This window comes from Urocampus carinirostris, chromosome 15 (assembly GCF_059441175.1).
Source record: "Urocampus carinirostris isolate Australia breed hairy pipefish chromosome 15, RoL_Ucar_1.0, whole genome shotgun sequence".
Lineage (NCBI taxonomy): Eukaryota > Metazoa > Chordata > Actinopteri > Syngnathiformes > Syngnathidae > Urocampus > Urocampus carinirostris.
In genome coordinates, this window is record NC_142363.1 from 776558 (window position 1) to 799295 (window position 22738).

Sequence of the window (22738 nt, forward strand, 5' to 3'; positions counted from 1 at the left end):
TCTATGACACGCATGCCAGCAGTGACACGCGAAGGGTTAACCAGTGGCACGCAAGCGCACGGCAAAATAATAATAATTATTTTTAACAAATGTGCATCTTACCTGAAATTTAGACATTTTCAGTTGCGCGCCGTGTTTTTTAAAGGCTTTATGGCAGTGCCCCTCCTCTTCTGCTCCGTGTGCGAGTGTGTGTCAGCGCAGTGACTCGCAGAAGAGGAGAGGTCCGTGTTTTGACTCAGCCACAGAAACACCGGCGCGCGATAAATGAATGAATAATGACAGCTCCTTAAGCGAAAAAATCTCATTCTTTGACTGACGACTGGGGGCTTGTGCAAAAAATTACTGAGCTTTTTGTGCATTATGCCTCGAGAGCGTTGTACCTTGCACATCAAGTGTTAAACGTCATGACGAGACGAAACATGAATTCAAGGCGTAGACATTAAAACGAGCTGCGTCCAGGTACAGCAAACACGGACTCTAAAAACTTTTGTCACTGCTAAAAACACCACCACTGAAGCAAGTTATCACATTGCTCACTGCATGCATGGCAAAGCACGGAAAACCATTTATATCTGAGACCAAACCAGCTGTTATTTTTGTTGCACTTATTTTCAAGTAGCCTTCCGCCTATCGTGATTGCCTAAGTGAAGTCACCTGGGGCAATCGTTTGGCGCGCTGGAGCGCACTTCCTGATTGGCTGACGTTCTCCATTTAAGCGATCTGCGTCCAGAGATGGACGTCCGGGTATACTCTCTATCCCTGAGTGCTTCGCCATACTACAAGGTACCCACGACTCCGCTTGCCTGATTCATGCCTGCCTTCCGTTTTTGACCTGTTTTCCGTTCCACGTTTTGCGTCCTACTCTCCCGCCCCAGCCATTGACTTACCGCTCAACTGTACTTTCTGTCCACCCGTCACGGAGCTGCCATTCCGCCCGAAGAGGTTGACGACCGACAAGCGTCGATGTCCCAAGCCAGCTTCAACAACTCTTTCAAATAAAAGCACAGTTGAAACTGACGCTATTGGATCCGAGAGTCCGTTCTGGTTCATGACACCGCCTTGTTGCTGTTATAAGTTTTGATAATTTCTGCAATAAGATTTCATTGATAAATTGTATGGTAGCTGTCCATATCACTTGATTTTTATTGTAGTTCATTGTTGATCAAGAATGGTTGATTCAGGTTGATTCTTGTGGTAAAAAGTAGTCATGGATGTCTACAGACCTCTCCACATGTTGCTCACATTAATTTTTTAGTTTATTGATGAACAAAGATTGTGGAAGATAAATTGGTCAGTTATACTATTTCAATGTCTATCCATGTTGCAGATGTGAATTTGAGACCGGAAACTTAGACCTGCCCAGAAACGGGATACATCTGCATGTAACAAAATACGTGTTTGAGAAGGCCGGAGGTTCTCTTTCCTTCCTTCTGGTGCTTTGTCCTTTCCCAGCTGGGTCTTTGGCCCTTCTTTGCCCTGCCCATCTTTTTTTCCTCCTTTGCCCTTGCAAGTGTAAGGCCTCGCGTTGACCTGTGCAATGTTCTCTAAAACAATCTTAATTCCAATTCAACAATGAGTTGCTATTGCCTCGTCAATATGTTTGATTCCTATCCAGAAGAGTTAAACGAGTTCCCGCCTGCAGTCAAAAATACACTTCAATTCCTTATAGAAATTGTATCTACATGTTCAAAATATTGTAGGAAGATCCAGCAATTGTGATAAAGAAAATCTCAATGTGCAGCAAATGAGGAAAACAATCAACAGTTGACTTAATATGACCATTTAAAATATTTTTTATTTTGCTGCTCACTACACCTCACTAAGCAGTTCCCACTTTTTCCTATATTCGGGTTAGTAATACAATTTTTTTGTCAGCAAATGCATGTTTTCTTATTAAATACAAACAACTCAAAAACATATATATTATACAAACACATACAGTAGATAAGTGATACGAACCCCACACCAATTATTATTATTTGGACACTAACAGTTTACAACACAAAAATAAACATATTTCAACAACAGTACCACCCTGCAATGTTAAAAATACACAGTATTTTGCCAAGGTCTTTCGTTTACCTGAAGATTTAGAAAGGCATTTTAGAACATTTGCATTACAAAGCAATGACCCGGGGCTCTTATTGTTTCCACCTAAATCGGGGGTCTCCAACGTGGTGCCCGCGGCCGCCAGGATGCCCCCTAAGGACAGCTGAAGTGCGGACCTGTTCTGGAAATAGCTCACCAGTGCTGAATCATTGTGATTTTCCAGTAAAACGATTATTTCATTGATTGACCAAGCCTATTTAACCCTATTTTAAATAATTAACCGGGTAATAGCATAGTAACGACATAGAAACAACATAGTAAAAACGCAATAAGTTATTATTTTAGAATTTCAAATAAACCTATTCTAGTTCATTGTTTTCACGGACAAAAAATATATTCAAGTATTGGTAAATATTTTAAGCAATTAACTAAGATAGTAGAATGAGAATCGAGGCACATATTAAACGAATTCATTTCTTCTTCTTCTTGATTTTCTAATTCAGCAAATCCAACTAATTCATATTTATGAGTTTCGTAAAGCGAATGTGTAGGTTTTCTTTAGATAGCTTTATGGCTACCTTTTGGGCTTTGTAGCTACCCATCGTCCTACCTTTTTGGATACTTAGCAGGCTATTTAGCCACCCTTTTATATTTATTTGCATGCTATCTAGCCAAGGGCCCGGTCACACAGCCGTTTGCGGCTGAATAACGGCCAGAAATTTCTGCCTGTGAGGCGGACGCTATTGGACGCTTTGAGATCGCCATACAGACGAGATACAGCAGTGCTTAACATGCGGTCGGAAATTAACGCGCGGTTGGCAGCGCGAAAAAGTTTTGCGCTGCTCAATACTTTAGAGCACGGGTGCACAGCCTTACACGGGCGTGGAGGTTGAATCATGGCCAGAGATTTCTGGCCGTGAAGTAGATGCTGTTGGGCGCTGTTGGACGCTTTGAGACCACCATACAGATGAGATACAGCAGTGCTTTACTCGCGGTCGGAAATTCACACGCGGTTGGCCGTGCGAAAAAGTTTTGAGCTGCTCAAAACTTTGAGCACGTGTTAACCGCGGGCGGCACACGAGGTAATGACGCGGAAATGACGCGGAACGACGTGCTCTGGCCGCGGCCAGGGCGTGGTTACACATGGGTAGGACGGGAAATTTCAGCGGATAATCGTGGGTGGAGCATGGTCATAACATGTTCTGCGCCTGTATCGCGGTGTTATTACGTGAAATTAGCGCGTTACGCGTGTGACGGTCAAACGCCTTTCTCCACGTATATACAGCGCGATTTGCCGAGCACACGTCAGTTGTGCTCGAGACGTCAAGGGGTGGACATGGATCCCCGTCACCGTAGTGACCTCGTCTTAATCCATTTTTATTTCTTGACATTTCTTTTCATTTGATAACAAGATAATAAAATAAAAATGAAATACTATTACAATAATAACATATTGGCTTCTTCGGTGCCATAGCTTGAAATCTTGATCTTCACGGGACTTTGTCTTGAGCGGTTATGATTTCTACAGCCCGGTGTTATGCCGAGAAATGCATCCCTGCCGAGATTTGCATCCCCTCTCTACTAACAACCACTTTTACCTCGGTTTATCTCACTTTTAGGGAATGTAATGGCGAACATATAACCAAATCCACTTCGTCTTGCAGTTGTTGGGAATGTAATACAACATAAACCATTCCGTCTTTGTTTTTGTTGTGAACGTAATCGAACGGTAATGCACACCGTATATAAATCACTTTTGAGAACTGTTATGCACTCTACCGTAAAGCTTATTATGCAGAAATAAGCTTTATGGTAGAGTGCATAACAGTTTCAAAACGACCGATTTGAATAGAAAAAGGCAAAATAAACATGTTACGTGCTCAAAAGTGATTTGTATACGGCGTGCATTACCGTTCGATTACATTCACAACAAATACAAAGACGGAATGGTTTAAGTTGTATTACATTCCCAACAAATGCAAGATGAAGTGGTTTTGGTTATATGTTCGCCATTAAATTCCCTAAAAGTGATATAAAAGTGAGATAAAACGAGGTAAAAGTGGTTGTAGTAGCGAGGGGATGCATTTCGGCAAGGATGCATTTCTCGGCATAACGCCGGCTCGGCAGCTTTTATACCCGTGGTCCACACGAGAAAATGACGCTGAAATGACGCGATGAGGAAGCGGAACAGTCGCCGGCGTCTGTTTTGCGGGCATACCACCGATGAACAGCGGGTTGGCCAATTTTGCACATTTTTCATCGCGGGCAACCACGGGCAAAAAAAAAACGCAAAATTTTACCCGCAATACAGACGCAAACGGCTGTGTGACCGGGCCCTAATATTCTGTCTCTTTTTGGTAGTTATCAAGCTAAATTTTGGCCTCCTTTCTAGCTAACTATCTTGCTTTTTTAAGCTTTCTATTTGGTTAGTTAGATGACTTTACTCATTTGGGGGGCTATCGCTAATCCTTTTTTTTTTACCCGTTTACCTTTCTAGCCAATTATCAAGCTACCTTTTTTTTCAAGCCAGGAGCTAAATTGCGATTTTATAAATCTATATCAAAGTGGGTATCCTTTGTGCTAATTAGTAACAAAAGTAGTTGGACACTTCAAAAAGGTTGAAGACCCCTGCCCTAAATCGCTTTCCCAAAAAACAATTATCAAATCTAACATGGGCGTTGAAGACCTTTGCACAATATTGCAGCTCAGGTTCACAATTAACTAATTTCAGGCTCGGATGGTGTATAATGTATTTACACGTTAAATATTTAGTCAATACTCAGTCTGATCTTGCAACTGTATTTTCTGCTTAATATTGACACATCAAAATGCGCACCCGCATGGGCATAGAATTTTAAAGAAAGTATAATGACAGGTACTCAATATGAGATATGCTGTGAATGTATTTCATTAATAAAAAAAAAACCCTTAATGTTTATACATGAGGGTGGGAATCAGTCTTCTGGTATTCCAATGACTGGTGAATCATGTAGTTTTGTCATTTGTTTCTAACTGATGCTAAGATTCTTCTTTGCAAGAGCGGAACTTTAAGGGGACACTGTGCAATATTTGATCACTAGATGTAGCTGAAGTGTGCAGTGCTACTGAACACGAGTGCTATATACATATATATATATATATATATATATATATATATATATATATATATATATATATATATATATATATATATATATATATATATATATATATATATATATATATATATATATATATATATATATATATATATATATATATATATACAGTGCATCCGGAAAGTATTCACAGCGCTTCACTTTTTCCACATTTTGTTGTGTTACAGCCTCATTCCAAATTGTATTAATTTAATCTCTTATCTCAAAATTCTACACAAAATACTTCATTATGACAATGTGAAAAAGATTTTTTTTCCTTTTTGAATTTACTAAAAAACAGCCTTTGCTTAATACTTTGTTGATCCACCTTTGGCGGCAAATACAGCCTCAAGTCTTTTTGAATATGATCCCACAAGTTTAGCACACCTATCTTTAGGCAGTTTTGCCCATTCTTCTTTGCAATAAGTCTCAAGCTCAATCAGGTTGGATGGGAGACGTTTGTGCACAGCCATTTTCAGATCTCTCCAGAGATGTTCGATCGGATTCAAGTCTGGACTCTGGCTGGGCCACTCCAGGACATTCACGGAGTGGTTCTGAAGCCAATCTTTTGAGATCTTGGCTGTGTGCTTTGGGTCGTTGTCCTGCTGAAAAATGAACCTTCGCCCCAGCCTGAGGTCAAGAGCGCTCTGGAGCAGGTTTTCATCCAGGATATCTCTATATATTGCTGCATTCATTTTTCCTTCTATCCTGACTAGTCTGCCAGTTCCTGCTGCTGAAAAACATCCCCAAGGCATGATGCTGCCACCACCATGCTTCACTGTAGGGATGGTATTGGCCTGGTGATGAGCGGTGCCTGGTTTCCTCTAAACATGGCGCCTGGCATTCACACCAAAGAGTTCAATCTTTGTCTTATCAGACCAAAGAATTTTGTTTCTCATGGTCTGAGAGTCATTTAGGTGCTTTTTGGCGAATTCCAGACGGGCTTCCATGTTCATTTTACTAAGGAGTGGCTTTCGTCTGGCCACTCTACCATACAGGCCTGATTGGTGGATTGCTGCAGAGATGGTTGTCCTTCTGGAAGGCTCTCCTCTCTCCACAGAGGAACGCTGTAGCTCTGACAGAGTGACCATCGGGTTCTTGGTCACCTCCCTGACTAAGGCCCTTCTTCCCCGATCGCTCAGTTTAGAATGCCAGCCAGCTCTAGGAAGAGTCCTGGTGGTTCCAAATAACTTCCATTTACGAATAATGGAGGCCACTGTGCTCATTTGGGACCTTCAAAGCAGCAGAAAATTTTCTGTATCTTTCCCCAGATTTGTGCCTCAAGACAATCCTGTTTCGCAGGTCTACAGACAGTTTTTGACTTCATGCTTGGTGTTTGTGCTCTGACATGCACACTCAACTGTGGGACCTTATACAGACAGGTGTGTGCCTTTCCAAATCATGTCCAATCAACTGAATTTACTGCAGGTGGACTCCAATTAAGCCGTAGAAAGATCTCAAGGAGGATCAGTGGAAAAAAGATGCACCTGAGCTAAATTTTGAGCTTCATGGCAAAGGCTGTGAATACTTATGTAAGTGTTATTTCTTAGTTTTCTATTTTTAATAAATTCAAAAAAAGTAAAAAAAAAACTTTTTCACATTGTCATAATGCAGTATTTTGTGTAGAATTTTGAGATAAGAGATTAAATTAATACAATTTGGAATGAGGCTGTAACATAACAAAATGTGGAAAAAGTGAAGCGCTGTGAAAACTTTCCGGATGCACTGTATGTATGCGTGTGTGTGTGTATATATATATATAATATATATATATATATATATATATATATATATATATATATATATATATATATATATATATATATATATATATATATATATATATATATATATATATATATATATATATATATGAGGATAAGCGGTACGGCTAATGAGATGATATATATATATATATATATATGCACCTGAGCTAAATTTATATATACAGTGTTCTCGTTTGCCCGCGTCCCTTCGTCTTGGACGCATTATTTTTGCTGGGGACGCATCGTGTTAAATCAACGTGCGTCCCCGGGACGCAACTTTTTGGACACGAAATTGTCATTATCATTTTTTAACAAAGATTTACCGCACTCCAAACTTTTCGTGAGGCAGATCCGCCATTCTTGTTTTGGCCTCGCGGTTCGAGTTTTCGTCTGCACGCCGATCTCCAGTTCGAGTTGTGTAGTCAAAGTCCGTTTCTTTTTAGAGAACCGGCTTTTTCGGCTCAACTCATTAAAGAGAGTCGGCTCTCAAACGGCTCACTTGCTTTGATGCATTATATTACGAATGATTATGTTGTATAAAGAAGTTAAGAAAAAAAGGAAGTATAAAAGGAGAAAATGAAAAAAGACAGGTTGGTGGTGATCCCTTTTAATCAGTATATTACCAACAATAATTTAATGCAGAAAATGAATTAATAATTTGAATAAGAAAATGTATTATTCTACTTAATTATATTTGCATGTATTTTTCCTTCTACAGTGAACGTCCAAGCGACTTCATTTTGGAACTTTTTTTTATAATAAACCTCATTCATATCGAGCAACTCAGTGTCTCACAACAAAATGTTCATAACAATATATATGATATAAGGAAACACATGTACCATATAACATGTTATGTTATGTGTATGTATGTGTATATATATATTATTTGGACATAACAAGGGGCGGTAGGCATGGCGGAAGAAGAACACAGCATTCCAAGACTTGCTACCAACAGTAACATTTGGTGGTGGTTCCATCATGCTGTGGGGCTGTGTGGCCAGTGCAGGTACTGGCAATCCTGTTAAAGTTGAAGGTTGCATGGATTCCAGTCAGTATCAGCAGTTCTTGCGAACAATGTTCTAGAATCAGTGACAAATCTGAATTTCCGCCAGGGATGGATACTTCAACAAGACAACGACCCCAAACACCGCTCAAATTCTACTCAGGCATTCATGCAGAGGAACGAGTACAATGTTCTGGAATGGCCATATCAGTCCGCAGACCTGAATATGATTGAAAATCTGTGGTGTAATTTAAAGCAGGCTGTTCATGCTTGGAAACCATTAAACCTGACTCAAGTGGATATGTTTTGTATAGAAGAATGGTCAAAAATACCTTCAACCAGAATCCAGACCCTTATTGGAAGCTATAGGACAGGGGTGGCGAACAAGTTTGACACAAAGCGCCCAAAATTTTAACTGTGAGAATCAAAGAGCCACACCACGGGCTGACCTGCCATGACGACAGACAGACACAAACACACACAATTAATAACATTATTTCCCATAACACACTCCTCTCTTTACAATACAAAGGGTATTGTTCTTGTGTTCATTTCAAGTAAAGTGTCCACCCTCAATACACGCACACAAAAAAAAATAAACAAGGCAAAGAGCCACAGTATATAGAAAATATGATGAGGCAAAGAGCCGCATTCTTATTGGCCAAGAGCCGCATGCGGCCCTAGAGCCACGTGTTCGCCACCCCTGCTATAGGAAGCGTTTGGAGGCTGTTATTTCTGCAAAAGGAGGATCTAATTAATATTGATGGAATTTTTTTGTTGGGGTGCCCAAATTTATGCACCTGCCTAATCTTGTTGTTATATATATATATATATATATATATATATATATATATATATAATATAATTTACTGAATAAAGGTTTTTTTGCTACCACTTGAAGGTAATAAATAATACACAATGTCCCTTAAAGTTTGAAAGACATTTTGAACATGACAACTTCTGCGATGGCTTAATCGTATCAGAGATGAAAATAAATATTTTCAGGAAGCATATTCACATTTTAAACAAGTGCAGGAGTATTCATTTACATTTCAGTATGATATACTACTTAGAGTAAGTCTGTAAAGGAAACTGTAAGAAACACGATAGAGACTTGTGAATACTGGATTTATACTTTCAATTCTTCTATAATACAACTCGAATATAAATGCCATATAACCAGTAGTTTTGAATTGAACATATTGATGAAAAGCCCTTATACTTTGATCTGCTCTTCAAACGCTCCTATCACTAGCCTCATAAACCCCTCAGTTTTTTTCCCCCAATTTCATACAAGAAAACATCTGAGATTCATTGTATTCACCTTATAAACCACGATGTGCATTTGTCTCAATGTTGCATGTCTAGAGGTAACATTTGTGATTTTTCTTTTATTGGTGACCTCAATGCACATGAAGTCCTCACCTCCATGTGTTGGGGCGTAAAGTTGTTATTGCTCTAGGAATTTCCACTAGAAAGGCCACACACACTTTTCACTGTGTTGTCCTTTTTAGCCTCTTTCAAAGGTCACTTTTTAAGTGAGGCACACTGGGTCAAGTCCCAGTCCCAAGTTTTTACCCAGAATGCTAGAAGTGATGCCCCTCATCCCCTTCATAGATAAATAAAAGCATTCCAAATGTGGAATGTAAAGAATCAGAATCTATTGAAAGCAAAAATGAGACGAGAGCTTGGTAAAAAGAAATTCCACCCAACATCAGCAGTGAGCAATCCCTCGGAAACTGCTATGGTGTCATCGCAGTTTGTGTTTAGAAATTGCTCTGACCTCAGCCAGGTGCCCTCCAGATTCCCTGAGCGGGGAAACAAGCGCACCTAACTTCCTCCACAGCCAGTCTAATTCAAATGGATTTTGGACCTGTACGGCAGTCAATGGCACTGAATGTGATATTCCCAGCAGGACGGCAAAATGCTCTACCTCAATGAAGTATTACGACCATAAAAATGTACTGGCTATTCATTGTTTAATAAAACTACAGAATAGACAAACCAACGCCTAGAAAATGGGATTCAACCACAAAACAAAAGAAAATTACCCACAGTTTTTCTTTTTTAATTACTGCAGAAGAAAGTGGGAGACGATAGCTGGAAAGCTTCTCGGATCTGCTTATCGACATTGGTCCTCGGGGGAGCTCTATAAGCAGGCTTACCAGCACTATTTGGGCCTAATCTGCACCTTCCCCACAGTCCATCTTTAGATCTACAGTCATAGGATCTGCTTTCGGGCTTGCCGAGTTTTTCTTGGATCCCTGGAGTCCCGCCAGCTTACAAGGAGACTTACGCGGTGCATCCCGACAAAGCGGGTTAGTGAAAGGGGCCGGCTTGTTTGTGAAAAATCTTTGTATGCAAGATGGGATAGTCACACTTCAATGATGTTGACGGATGGCATTCTATTCTTGTTCTGGGAAAACTGCGGGAACAGAGATTATGTGGATAAATATATAGGAATACTCATGCTGCATCTTATGCTCAACAAACTCATGATTTAGGCTTTTCCTGTACGCATATATACAATACCGGCGCTTGCATTGATTACAAGACCTTAAGTGTGTTTGTCACTTGATACTGAAGGTGCAGTCATGCACAAATGGAGCCACTAAAGGATTATATACATTTGACTTTAAAGGATTTTATACGATTGACCACAAAGTACATGTACTCAGTTTGATGCAGTAGAGATATTCACTGACTGTTTTTATTTAAGGTACATTAGAAGGTTAGGCTGTGTGGAATGCATCAGATGTATTTCGATAACAGAATTCCTGTGAGTGCTAACAGATAAGGCCAGATGCACAAGGGCAGACGTTGGGGCACCGCTGGTATGCGAAGATTGTGGAGCCCAGCCGACACACCTCATGCGGGGGAAGACCAATAAGAGAAAGCTAACGTTAACTACAGATGACACATAGCACATAGCCAATGGGATGTCTTTTCTTTGTTTGTGAAATGTATAAATGATCCGGGGCAACTGGGAAGGGGACACGGTCTCCTGTTGATACACTTAAGTCTTCCGTTAGGAACAATAAACATCCTCCCCTGTGTGATCCTTCTGGTCATTTCTCACTCAAAAAATGAGCGCGCATAATTATTGGATGCATGTGGGTCGTGTTTGGTTAATGGAGTCAGATAAAAAATTCGAAAAATTTGGTAAACGGTACATTTTGATAGATAATTCCCAACACCACGTATAGCTATATTTCAATTTAGCCTATTTTTGATGTTTAGATGATACTTGGAGTGTTTGTCAATGTCAAGTATGCTTTCCGTTACAATTTCCTCAGCCCCCAAGAAGATGCTTGGGGAACTGAAAAGGTCTGAAATTAGTTTTTGAAATCCAAGCAAAAATACAGTATGTCACAAAAGTGAGTACAGCTCTCAAATTTCTGCAGAGATTTCATCATTATGTGTAATTAAAGAAAACTGAAGAAACAAAGAGAACTTTGACACAATGAAAGGTAGTCTGTGTAAAACTTGTATGGCAGTTGAAATTTATTTCCCCCCTCAAAAAACTCAAAATATAGCCAAGAGTAGATAAAACCCTGGTATCAAAAGTGAGTACAACCCAGTAAAGGTTCCAGAAGTTCAATATTTTGTGTGGCTAATATGATTTTGCTGAACCACCTTAATCCTCCTGGCCATGGATTTCAAAAGAGCCTCACAAATTGCCAATTGAATGCTCTTCCATTCCTCCATGACAGAGCTGGGGGATATTCGAGATCTTGTGCTTCCCTACTTTGCGCTTCAGGATGCCCTAAAGATGTTCTATTGGGTTTAGATCTGGAGAAATGCTTTGCCAGTCCATCCACTCTACACTTAACCCTTTTATAAAAACAACCCTTGGTAATTATAGAGGTTTATTTGGGGTCATTGTCAGTTTCTAAAGTGAGGGGATAATTCCTTGCTCGAGTATTTCACAGTACGCACTTATGCAGCCCGAGACCATGACATTCCAATCACCATGATTGACTGTAGCCACGGCACAAACATGATTGTACTCACCTTGTTGCCGCAACACATGTTTCACACCATTTTAGCCAAATAAATTAATCTTCTCTCTCCCATCAGACCAGAGGATATCTTTCCAGTAAGAAATGGCCTTTGTTGACAGACTTATTTTCATTGTGTCAAAGCAATGTTTCTTCAGTGATGGTATATGTCATTATACTTTAAAATGAAATCTCTGCATGAATGTAAGGGTTGTACTCACTTTTGTGACATACTTTATACAATATTGTGGACACTTTTTTCTTTATGATTTTTACATACACGATTTCTAACTTGTTAAAATTGTAAAAACAAAACATGGTAGCATACCTGTTGGTATAACCATTTTTAACAGATGTACGGGAAATGTTCTGGCAGTGTTGTGCGCAGAACCTGTTCAACTGTGAGGTTCAAGTGTGGTAGACCGTAGACAGCTTTTTTCGACATAGCAAAAAACTTGGTCACCTCTAGGGATTGCATGCGTTCCTAGGGCCGTAGTATGATAACCAATGTACTAACATATAAATCTTCCATAGGCTTGACCAACATTTTGTACCTTTATGTTATGAAATGTATACAGTTGTTTGACTGGTGGAAACATTTGTTGGCCTAGAAGGGTATGGGGGCCACCAGGCTCAACTTGCCCAAGACACACCACAGGAAATCGTGCCTCTACGACCCTAGTGGTTAAGGGATCAATTCCCCTACCCACCATCATAGATTACATTCAAAGTATATTTTATGACCAATTCATATAAAAATTCAACGTTTCAGCTACTTTTTCTACCTGGTAACCATATACATCATTTCTTGCATGACAAGTTTGTTTCGGTTGCTTCTCCCTTGCAAAGTATCATTACCTCAAATATGGAGCAAAGATAATATAAAGTGTGATGCAGACAGCAGAGAATATTGGGAAAGGAATTTGAGGGATTATAAAAACCTGCAGCAACTTTTTGTTTGGCATTAAGTGTGTATGAATGTCAAGTGGGAAAGATCTGGTATCGCCTGCCTGGTGGGGGGAGGCACTTAAGGGACTGGGTGAAGGACTAGGTGAAGTGGCGGGTGGGTTATACCTTACTGCGCAACAGACCCCCTCTCGGATGTTCGGGAGTGCTGCATTCAGACGAGTTTTTGGCTTTGTCCTTGTTGTGGTTGGTCTCATTGTCTTTGATGATGTCGTACTGGCGACAGAATAGCGCGATCACGCCTGGGGAGGAAAGAGTCAAGAATGAGGTTAAAATGTGACGGTTTGCGTTGTGCAGTGTTGCAGTATCTAGATAATGGTAATTAGCCACAGTTGCTAGTTGTTTCATTTAAAAAGCCACTCAGTTACCCCTCAGATTACTGACACAAAAAGGAGCACATTACTCTGAAAGTAACTATATGGTTACTGATTACCGTATATACTTGAATGGAAGCCGACCCCCTGCTTTTAAATAACCACACGATTAAATAAGGAAACGTTTACACCAGGGGTGTCAGACTCATTTGAGCTCAGGGGCCACTCATTTGAGCTCAGGGGCCACATGGTAGAAAAAAACACTCTCCAGGGGCCAGACTAGTATATTAAAGAGAGAGATAGGGAGAAGAGAAAGACAGATTTGCCGCAGCAAGACTTTTGACTAAGACAAAAAAGTTTGACCGTATAACTTCAATATTAGTTAACTTCCACTGGGCCAGGGTCCACTTAAGATGTTACTTTAAGGTTCTCTTATTAACATACACATGTTTGCATTGCATTTCCTTTCCCTCTTATTGGTCTGATTTCATTTACAAGTAATCCCTGCTCAAAAAATGCTGGTCTACTTGTGACTCGAGGAGCCAAGAAGAAATCTGCAGGCTCGTTAGCGTTCTCCAGGTGCTGTGGAATGCTGCCTCCAGAGACAAGATCTGCAACCTCAGTGGAAGTTTTTAGATCTAGACTTAAGACACACTTCTATTCAATAGCTTATTTTGACCTCGCAGTGTTCTTTTCCTGTCCTTTCCGGCTGCAAGGTTGGTGTTGGAATGAGGGAAAAGGACGTATCGGGATGAGTAAGCGGACCAGCACCTTGACCTGAAGCATCATCTGCATCCACCAGCCGGCTGAGAAATGAGAATGGTAACTGCATCGCGGTTGTCATGGACTTTTTGGACCATGTTACCTATTACCTGTGTTTTTTTTAAAAGTTTTATATATCGTTACCTAATGCAACTTCTATTGCAGCCTGGTCATCCAGAAATGGGGATTGCCGCTTGGGAGGCCACTTCTCAACGTTTCTTATTTTCCCTCAAGTCGAGATTTCAAGTTTTTTCCTTGCCTATATGTCTGTTTCAGATCTGGCTATTGCGTAATTGTGTATTATGCAGTCCTTTGAGACATTTTGTGATTAAGGGTTAATCAAATAAATATTACTTGACATGACTAGATAGAAATACAGAAAAAGAGAAAGATAAAGAAAAAAGGAGATAAGAGGGAATGAAAGAGAGAGAGAAAATGAGAAGAGAGATAAAAAGAAAAAGGAATAGAAACAAAGAAAACGGGAGAAAATAGAGAGAGAAAAAAGAGGGAATAGGGGAGAAAAAATGGAAACAAATGAAGGAGAGAGAAAAGAAGAAAAATAGAGAAAAAGAAAAGACAGAACAAGACAGAACTAGATGAAAGTCAGATCAAGAGAAATAAAACTAAGAGAAAAAGAAATGAAAAATTAAGAGAAAAAGAAAGAGAGGAAACGAGAGAAAAAGCAAAAAGAGAGATAGCGGAAAGAGAAAGAGAGAAAAAAATAAGGAAATGATTGCGGAATGAAACAGAATGAGAAGGAAATAAAGTGAGAGAAAAACAGAGAGAAAAAAATACAGCTACAGTAGACGTCCAGTAGACATATATAAAATTGTTGCTTGTTTTTCCTTTGCACTTTTCTCACTGTTGGCCATTTGATATTCTCCCTACTGTATAACCTGCATCCAAGCCTAATTTCCAACTACAGAATGAAATACTGGGGCTCAGTTTATATGGACATATTCAGTTGTGTTTCCCCAGTAGTAAATGCTAGGCAGCACGTTTGGAAGCGGGCATGGCTTAAACAGGAACAACAAACAGGGGAAATCAATAGTGCAAATGAAAGTTGAAAGTTTGCTGAATTTTGGTCTTTTTATTTGTAAAATTATAGTTGGAATACACCATGCGTGGAGGAAGATAAAAGAAAACTTCTTGGATAGTACCTAGAAATGGAGGACATCTTCGAGCGGCTTGAAGCCCAGAGACAAAATACATATGTATTGTCCCGGGTGTTTGGAAGTTCTCAAGATTGCACAAGCCAAGAAATACAAAGTATTCACTGCTTCCTTGGGTTAGTGTACACATTTTATTATATCATGTGGCTAGCAATTTTTAGTGAGGTCTGCGAGTATATACAATCATTTCTAATTAGATAGTTACTTTTAGGGTAACACACTACTTTTTGGTGTCAGTAATCAGGAATTGAAAAAATTCACCTCTAAATGAAGGAACTCACAACTATAACTATTTACTATTTTCTAGTAATGCATTCAAAAATGGTGCTTTTTTTACTTGGTCCTCACCAGCCCACATGATGAGAACCACCACGATGATGATGAGCTCCCCCGCCCTCAACTGGTTCGTCTGGCCTACTTCCTCCATTGTTACTTCGTCTGTGAGATATACAAGGAGTGTCATTTCTGGTTATATAATCTTGGATTCAATATCTGATCTAAATGTATTGTTAGATGATTAAAGTGTGTCACTGAGTATGTTGTCACAATCGCATGTGGTTTCAGCAATATTAGTTTGATTATTTAATCAGCACATCATTACTTTGATAATCACATTATTTATTTAGTTGCTATAATTCAAAATTCTACACATTTCTTAATGAAGTGTTTACTTGCTGTATTCATACGGATGTATCCTTTCATACCAGTGTACTTTCTTAGCAATGATCTCAGCCTTATCTTATGACACGACCCTGAAAATCCAGCTGTGTACAATTTTATTCTGTTGTAACTTGAGTTTCTTTAGTTTTTGCCTTCTAATGTGAGTTCCCAGAAGTGTATGTTAGAGCTTCATGATCCATTTTGCAAATCCACACCACTTCCTGTTTATTTTAAATTCATTTTGCACTGTTTTAATATTTGTAACTTTGTAATAAAAGTCTTCAATTACCTGCTCTCTCAACTTTATTTTTTCTTCGTCCAAATACCCGGTCTGATCACGGAAGTTAAACTTGACACGGATTGTCTACGCCAACACATCCATCGCTTATCCTCAGTAGGGTAAGCCTATCCCAGCTATCTTGGGCAGTGGCCAGGGGACATTGAACCAGTCGCAGGGCACAAAGGGAAAGACAACTTACTCGCTCAGTAACACCTAAAGACAATTTGGACTGGCCAATTAACCCGACACGCATGGTTTTGGGAACGGGGAGGAAACCCACGCAAGCACAGGGAGAACATGCAAATTCCACACAGGAAGGCTTGATCCCATGACCTCAGAACTGTGTCACACACGCGCTAACCACTGCGCTGATGTGCTGCTACTCCAACACAATCTAATCTAATATAATATAATCTGATCTAATCTAATCTAAATTTTTATATGAATCCGTTTGTGTGTCTGTGTGTTTGTACGTAAATGATAGGAATATTGTGAATTTCCAATGCATTAACTACAAAAAATAAGCATTACAGAGACACTTACACTTGAGTAGTATTTTCTTAATTCAAAGAGTCTTATCACCTTGTGAACCACTTAACCTAATCAAGAATTTGCCGGAGAAAAGCTGCATTGTTTAGTACGTATTACTGATTATTATTATTGATGTTTGATGTTTCTTGTTTTATGATGGTGTTCCCTTGATATGTTAAACATCCCTCCCCCAACAACTCTGCAAACGAATGGTTTAAAATGAAATAGAGGAGCTGCTAAAATTCTGGTCAGATAAGAATAAGGCCTCGAACTGATTACATCACCTCATAAACTAAAACTGGGATATCGTATTAACAACATTGGTTTCCTTGGTCGTGTGCTTTAAATGTGGTATTTTGAAGTCAAGTTGAGTAAAGTCTGTAAAGTTTTTTCGAAAACCGACTCTTGGTGTCCCGAACAGCTCTTCAGATATTTTTTGTCGCTTTAATCCACATATGAACAATTACTATGAAACATTATGCACAAACTGACTTAGAAAGGGTGGAAAAAAGAAAAAAATAATGATGAAAAAGATAAAAACTAAGAAAAAGGAACAAAATGAAATGATCTGCATTTATATAGCGAACAAAAGGAGAATAAAAAAAATTAAAAAGGGAGAAGAAAGAGAGAAAAAAGGAAGAAAGGAAGTAAAAAGCTCAAATAAATAAAAAACAAACAAAAGAAAAAACAGAATACAGACCAGAAGAAGAAAAAAAACAAGAAAAAAGCAAAAAGCTAGGAAAAAATAAAAATGTGAAAAAAAAATCAATAAACAGGGATTAAAAAAGCAGGGAAAAAGAACCGCTTATCCTCAGTAGGGTCGCGGGGGTGCTGCAGCTATCTTCGGGCAGTAGGCAGCGGACACCATGAACTGGTTGCCAGCCAGTCGCAGGGCACACAGGGACAGACAATTCGCTCGCTCCTTCACACCTAGGGACAATTTGGCCAATTAACCTGACATGCATGTTTTTGGAACGTGGGAGGAAACCGGAGTGCCCGGAGCAAGCACGGGGAGAACATGCAAACTCCACACAGAACTGTGCCGCACACGCGCTAACCACTGCGCCGCCGTGCTGTCCCATCTTGCATTCAAATAATTTCAAGCATATAAAGTCTTTCTATCAACATTGTACTTCCACTAAAAAGTGTGATTGAAAACAGTTCCATATTGTGCAACAGACTAAATAAACCCCCCTATATGTGTTATTAGTATTATGTAACAAAATATACTTTTTAAAAACAAACATCTCCTGTAAAAGTTGTTGTAAAACATTTGACATTTGTGGGCCGTACAACATTTCCAATATTATATGAGCCAATTCATTGGAGTGGAACTTACATTGAATCGCGAGATGACGAACTGTTGCGCTATAATTCTGACGGCGACATGGCTAAACTCATCTATCCTGGATGATGCTGTTAGCATTGTGGGGCTAACTGCTTTCCGCGCTGACAGAAGCGGCGAGCTCACCTGGTAAGAGCAGGGGTGGCGGACTATGCATTTATACCAACAACAACTGGTGTAGAAATGCTAGGATAATCTCGAATCACTGCTCACGAGACATTGAACTTTTGACGGTGATTTGCAGACCCTTCTACCTACCGAGGGAGTTTAGTGCTACCATCATTACTGCCGTGTACGTGCCCCCCAGCGCTAATACAAAGGAGGCAATGGACGTTCTCTACCGAACTGTGAGTGAACTGCAGCATGCTTACACCGAATGCATTTTTATTGCGGCGGGGGACTTTAACCAGGCCAACATGAAAACAGTTCTCCCGCATTTCCACCAGCATGTCGACTTTGCTACAAGAAGTAGGAACACATTGGACTTGGCCTACACAAATATCAGAGGAGCATACAGAGCAGCCCCCCGCCCCCACCTTGGCTCAACAGATCACCTTTCTGTTATGCTAATTCCTGCATACAAGCCCCTGCTGACCAGAGAAAAACCTACAGTGAAGCAGGTGAGGGAGTGGACTGAGGGGGCAATGGAGGCACTACAGGACTGCTTTGAATGCACAGATTGGGACATGTTTAAATCGGCTGCCACTTACAACAACAAAATAAACATAGATGAGTATGCCATGTCTGTGTCAGCCTACATCAGTAAATGCGCAGAAGACGTCGGCAATACCAAGACCATCTGCACCCGTGCCAATCAGAAGCCCTGGATGACTGTTAAGATACGCAAATTGCTGAAGGCACAGAACCTTGCCTTTAAATCTGGTGATGAGGAGGCACTGAGATCAGCCAGGGCTAACCTGAACCGTGCTATCAGACTAGCAAAGCGATCGCACAGTCAAAAAATCCAGGACCTTTTTCTCAGCACAACCAACACCAGGGATATGTGGAAAGGCATTCAGGCCATCACCAGATACAAGCCAACCACCGCCCCAGTGCAGGGCACTAGCGTGTACTTTCTTGAGTACCTCAACAACTTCTTTGGGAGGTTCGAGGCACAAAATGGCACCCCTGCAGCGAAAGCGGTTCCACATCAGGACGAAAGCACTCCTCCTGGACTCAACTGACGTGAGGAAGACCCTGAGAAGGGTCAACACACGGAAGGCTCCAGGCCCGGACAACATTCCAGGGCGGGTCCTTAGGGAGTGCGCCGATCAGCTGGCTTGTGTACTAACAGACATTTTCAACACCTCGCTAGACCAAGCCACGGTACCATCATGTTTCAAGATTGCCACCATCCCAGTGCCAAAGAACCCCCAGATCTTATCATTGAACGATTACCGGCCCGTTGCACTGACTCCCATCATAATGAAGTGCTTGAGAGACTGGTTAAAGAGCACATCACCTCCAGTCTCCCCTCCTCACTCGACCCCTTTCAGTTTGCCTACCGGACAAACCGCTCCACCGGGGATGCCATCTCCTCTGCGCTTCACCTGAGCCAGACACACCTAGAGGAGAAGGACACCCGTGTGCGGATGCTGTTCTTGGACTTCAGTTCAGCATTCAACACCATCATCCCACAACACCTGGTAGACAAATGAGACTCCTGGGTTTCAACACCCCCCGGCGGAACTGGCTGCTGGACTTCCTCACTGACAGACTCCAGTCAGTGCGGATTGGTCAGAACATCTCCGATGTCATCACCCTCAGCACGGGCTTCCCCCAAGGCTGTGTCCTGAGCCCCTTGCTGTTCACCCTGATGACACACGACTGCGTCCCTAGGTCAGCCACAAACCACATCGTGAAGTTTGCGGACGACACAACAGTGGTGGGCCGACAACGACCTGGCCTACAGAGAGGAGGTGGAGCAGTTGGTGGGCTGGTGCAGGGACAACAGCCTGGTCCTGAATGTTGACAAAACTAAAGAGATCATTATCGACTCCAGGAAAAACCAGCCCAACCATGCCCCACTTCTCATCAACAACAAGGCTGTGGAGGTGGTCAGCAGCATCAAGTTCCTAGGGGTGCACATCACAAACAAACTCACCTGGTCCATGAACACTGCATCACTGGTGAAAAGGGCCTGTACTTCCTGCGGAGGATGAGGAGAGCCCACCTGCCCCCACCCTCCCTCATCACATTCTACAGGGGTACCATAGAGAGTATCCTGACCAGCTGTATCTCTGTGTGGTGTGGAGGCTGCAGCGCTTTCGACTGGGGTAGTGTGAGGAGGGTGACGAGGACAGCAGAGAAAATCATCGGGACTTCTCTCCCCTCCTTTCAGGACATTGGCCAGAGAAGCGCTGCCTATCCCAAGCCAAGAACATTATCAGGGACCCCTCTCACCCCCATCATGGACTGTTCACTCTGCTAGCCTCTGGGAAGAGGTACTGCAGTGTGCGGTGCAGGACCACCAGGTTCCACAATAGTCTTGTCCCCCTGGCCATTAGACTGTTAAATGGTCAATCAAACAAATAGTAAGTCTAAACTGCTGCTAATCTGTACATCTGTTGGTTTTGTTTGACTATTTTGCACTACTGGCAGTTCTTTATAGCTAGCCACTCCTTGCACATCTGTTCTTCTCTGCATTATCGTACTACAGTGTTATTGTTACTGTTTACCTGACTTGTTTACCTGACTGCCCATTTTGCACATCTGGTTAGCTGCTCCTCTTGCACTCTTTGCACTACTGTAAAATACTATACATAGCCATAATTATTTAGTATATTATTAGTACTCAATACTCCGACTCAATACAACATTTTATTTATATCTGTACATTCAAGGAAACTGTGCGGGTCAGACGTATCGACATTTCGTTCTGTATACACGTGTACTAGAATGACAATAAAGTATATCTGAATCTGAATCTGAATTATCCATCCATCCATTATCTGCACCCCTTATCCTCAATAGGGTCGAGGGGGGTGCTGGAGCCCATCCCAGCTATCTTTGGACAGTAGACAAGGGACACCCTGAACTGGTTTACAGACAGTCGCAGGGCACACAGAGACAGACAACTCACTCGCTAATTCACACCTAGGGGCGATTTGAACCGGCAAATTTACCCTGACACGCATATATGAAAAATGATTCACCATTGCTGCAAACTCAGCAAAATGTAACTTGATCTTAGCTTTTGGAGATCCATCAATTATCTGCACCGCTTATCCTCAGGAGGGTCACGGGCGTGCCGGACCACATTTCAGCTATCTTCCGGCAGCGGGTAGGGGACACCCTGAACTGGTTTCCAGCCAGTCGCAGGTCACACAGAGACAGACAACTATTCATACGCTCACACGTAGAGACAATTTGAACTGGCCAATTAACCTGGCATGCATGTTTTTGGAATGTGGGAGGACATGTTTGCTAATAAATTGGTTGCCACACTTGGGATGGATGTTGTTCAACCGTCGTTTCAAGGGATGCTCACAGACTGTGTGAACGCTCAGATCATGGAAGATTAGAGGGAATATTGCCCGGGAGTCCGGGACCTATTGAAAATGGTTCTGTGACCCATTTTGGATCCTGACCCAAACCATGGGAATAACCAGCCCTTTTTTTGGGGCTGCTTAAGCAGCGCCAATTTCAATCAAAGCACCCCAAAAAAATTATAGCATTTTTAAAAGACTCTTTTCCAGGACAGGCTTTAAATATAATGAGAAACGCAAGCTAAAATATACAAAAAGTAAAACAAAACAAAAATGTGAACAACGCAGGGTCAAAAATATTCCTCTGCCTTGAAATGGTTGAAATGATTCCATTCATAGCACCAATCTCGACTTGGCCCCCTTTTCCTCGGCTATTGTAATTTGCTGCACAGCGGCAGTCTGTGGGGGCTCCAGTCTTTTACGGTGAGAGTATGTTATTATAAAAACCAAGGAGTGCCATAATTTAATTAATAAAAAGGAGCATGGAATGAAAACGGCCTTATAACAAACATTCAATTCATAAAAACGACCTTTAATTGATAAAAACTGCCCTTGAAAATGAAAAGCCTTAAGCAAAGTATTTTAATCAAAATTTAATCATAATTGAATTTCACATGTGTTTACCACTATAAGTGAAATGAAAAATAAAATAAAAACGTTTTAAATAGCCAGCCACTCTGGGTGCTAAGCACGATTCTTAAAGCAACCCCAAAGTTTCGAACCTAAAATCGTCCCAAATCTCAACCATATGATAAATTTGAAATATACTGACAAACAACTGTTATAATTGTAACGGGTGTAATAATAACTTTTATTTTATTGAAATTCCTGCTAAAATATGTGTATAGTTTTTGGTAAATGTCCTGCAATGTTGAGTCCAACAGTGCCATCTGCTGGTATGGGGTGGGGTTTGGTTTTGGCTTCTAACATGTGACCAGGAGGCGGGGTTTTGTCAGTTTTACCAGAGTACTACAAAGGTAAGACATATCTTTTGGTGCTCCACAAAATAAGTTAATTTTAAACTTTATAACCCCAGCTGACAAATCTCTCACCATGCATAGTAATGTGATTGATATTGTCAAGCTGTTTAGGTTTATTTTCGTTTTGTTTCTGTTTTACTAAATATTAATTCCCCTTGTAGAGATCAAAGAGATCAGACCCAGCAGAAAAAGCTAATGTTGTGACTCATCCATTTGCAGGTAAATTGTACCCATTTTTATACTCATTATTGTTTTTATTCCTATTTTTCATATACATTAAA

At 40.8% G+C, this 22738-nt stretch overlaps 1 protein-coding gene across 1 annotated transcript in view; it reads right to left on the reverse strand.

Annotated features, from left to right (window-relative positions):
- Positions 1 to 9187: 9187 nt before the first annotated feature.
- fndc5a (fibronectin type III domain containing 5a) overlaps positions 9188 to 22738 on the reverse strand; it is a 69701-nt gene continuing 56150 nt past the window's right edge. Inside the window, exons 4-6 of the mRNA XM_088354717.1 lie at positions 15522 to 15611; positions 13034 to 13167; positions 9188 to 10383 (exon numbers count right to left, since the gene is read on the reverse strand). Coding sequence (XP_088210843.1) covers positions 10333 to 10383; positions 13034 to 13167; positions 15522 to 15611 — 275 coding nt within the window. The 3' untranslated portion in view covers positions 9188 to 10332. The remainder of the gene's footprint in view (positions 10384 to 13033; positions 13168 to 15521; positions 15612 to 22738) is intronic.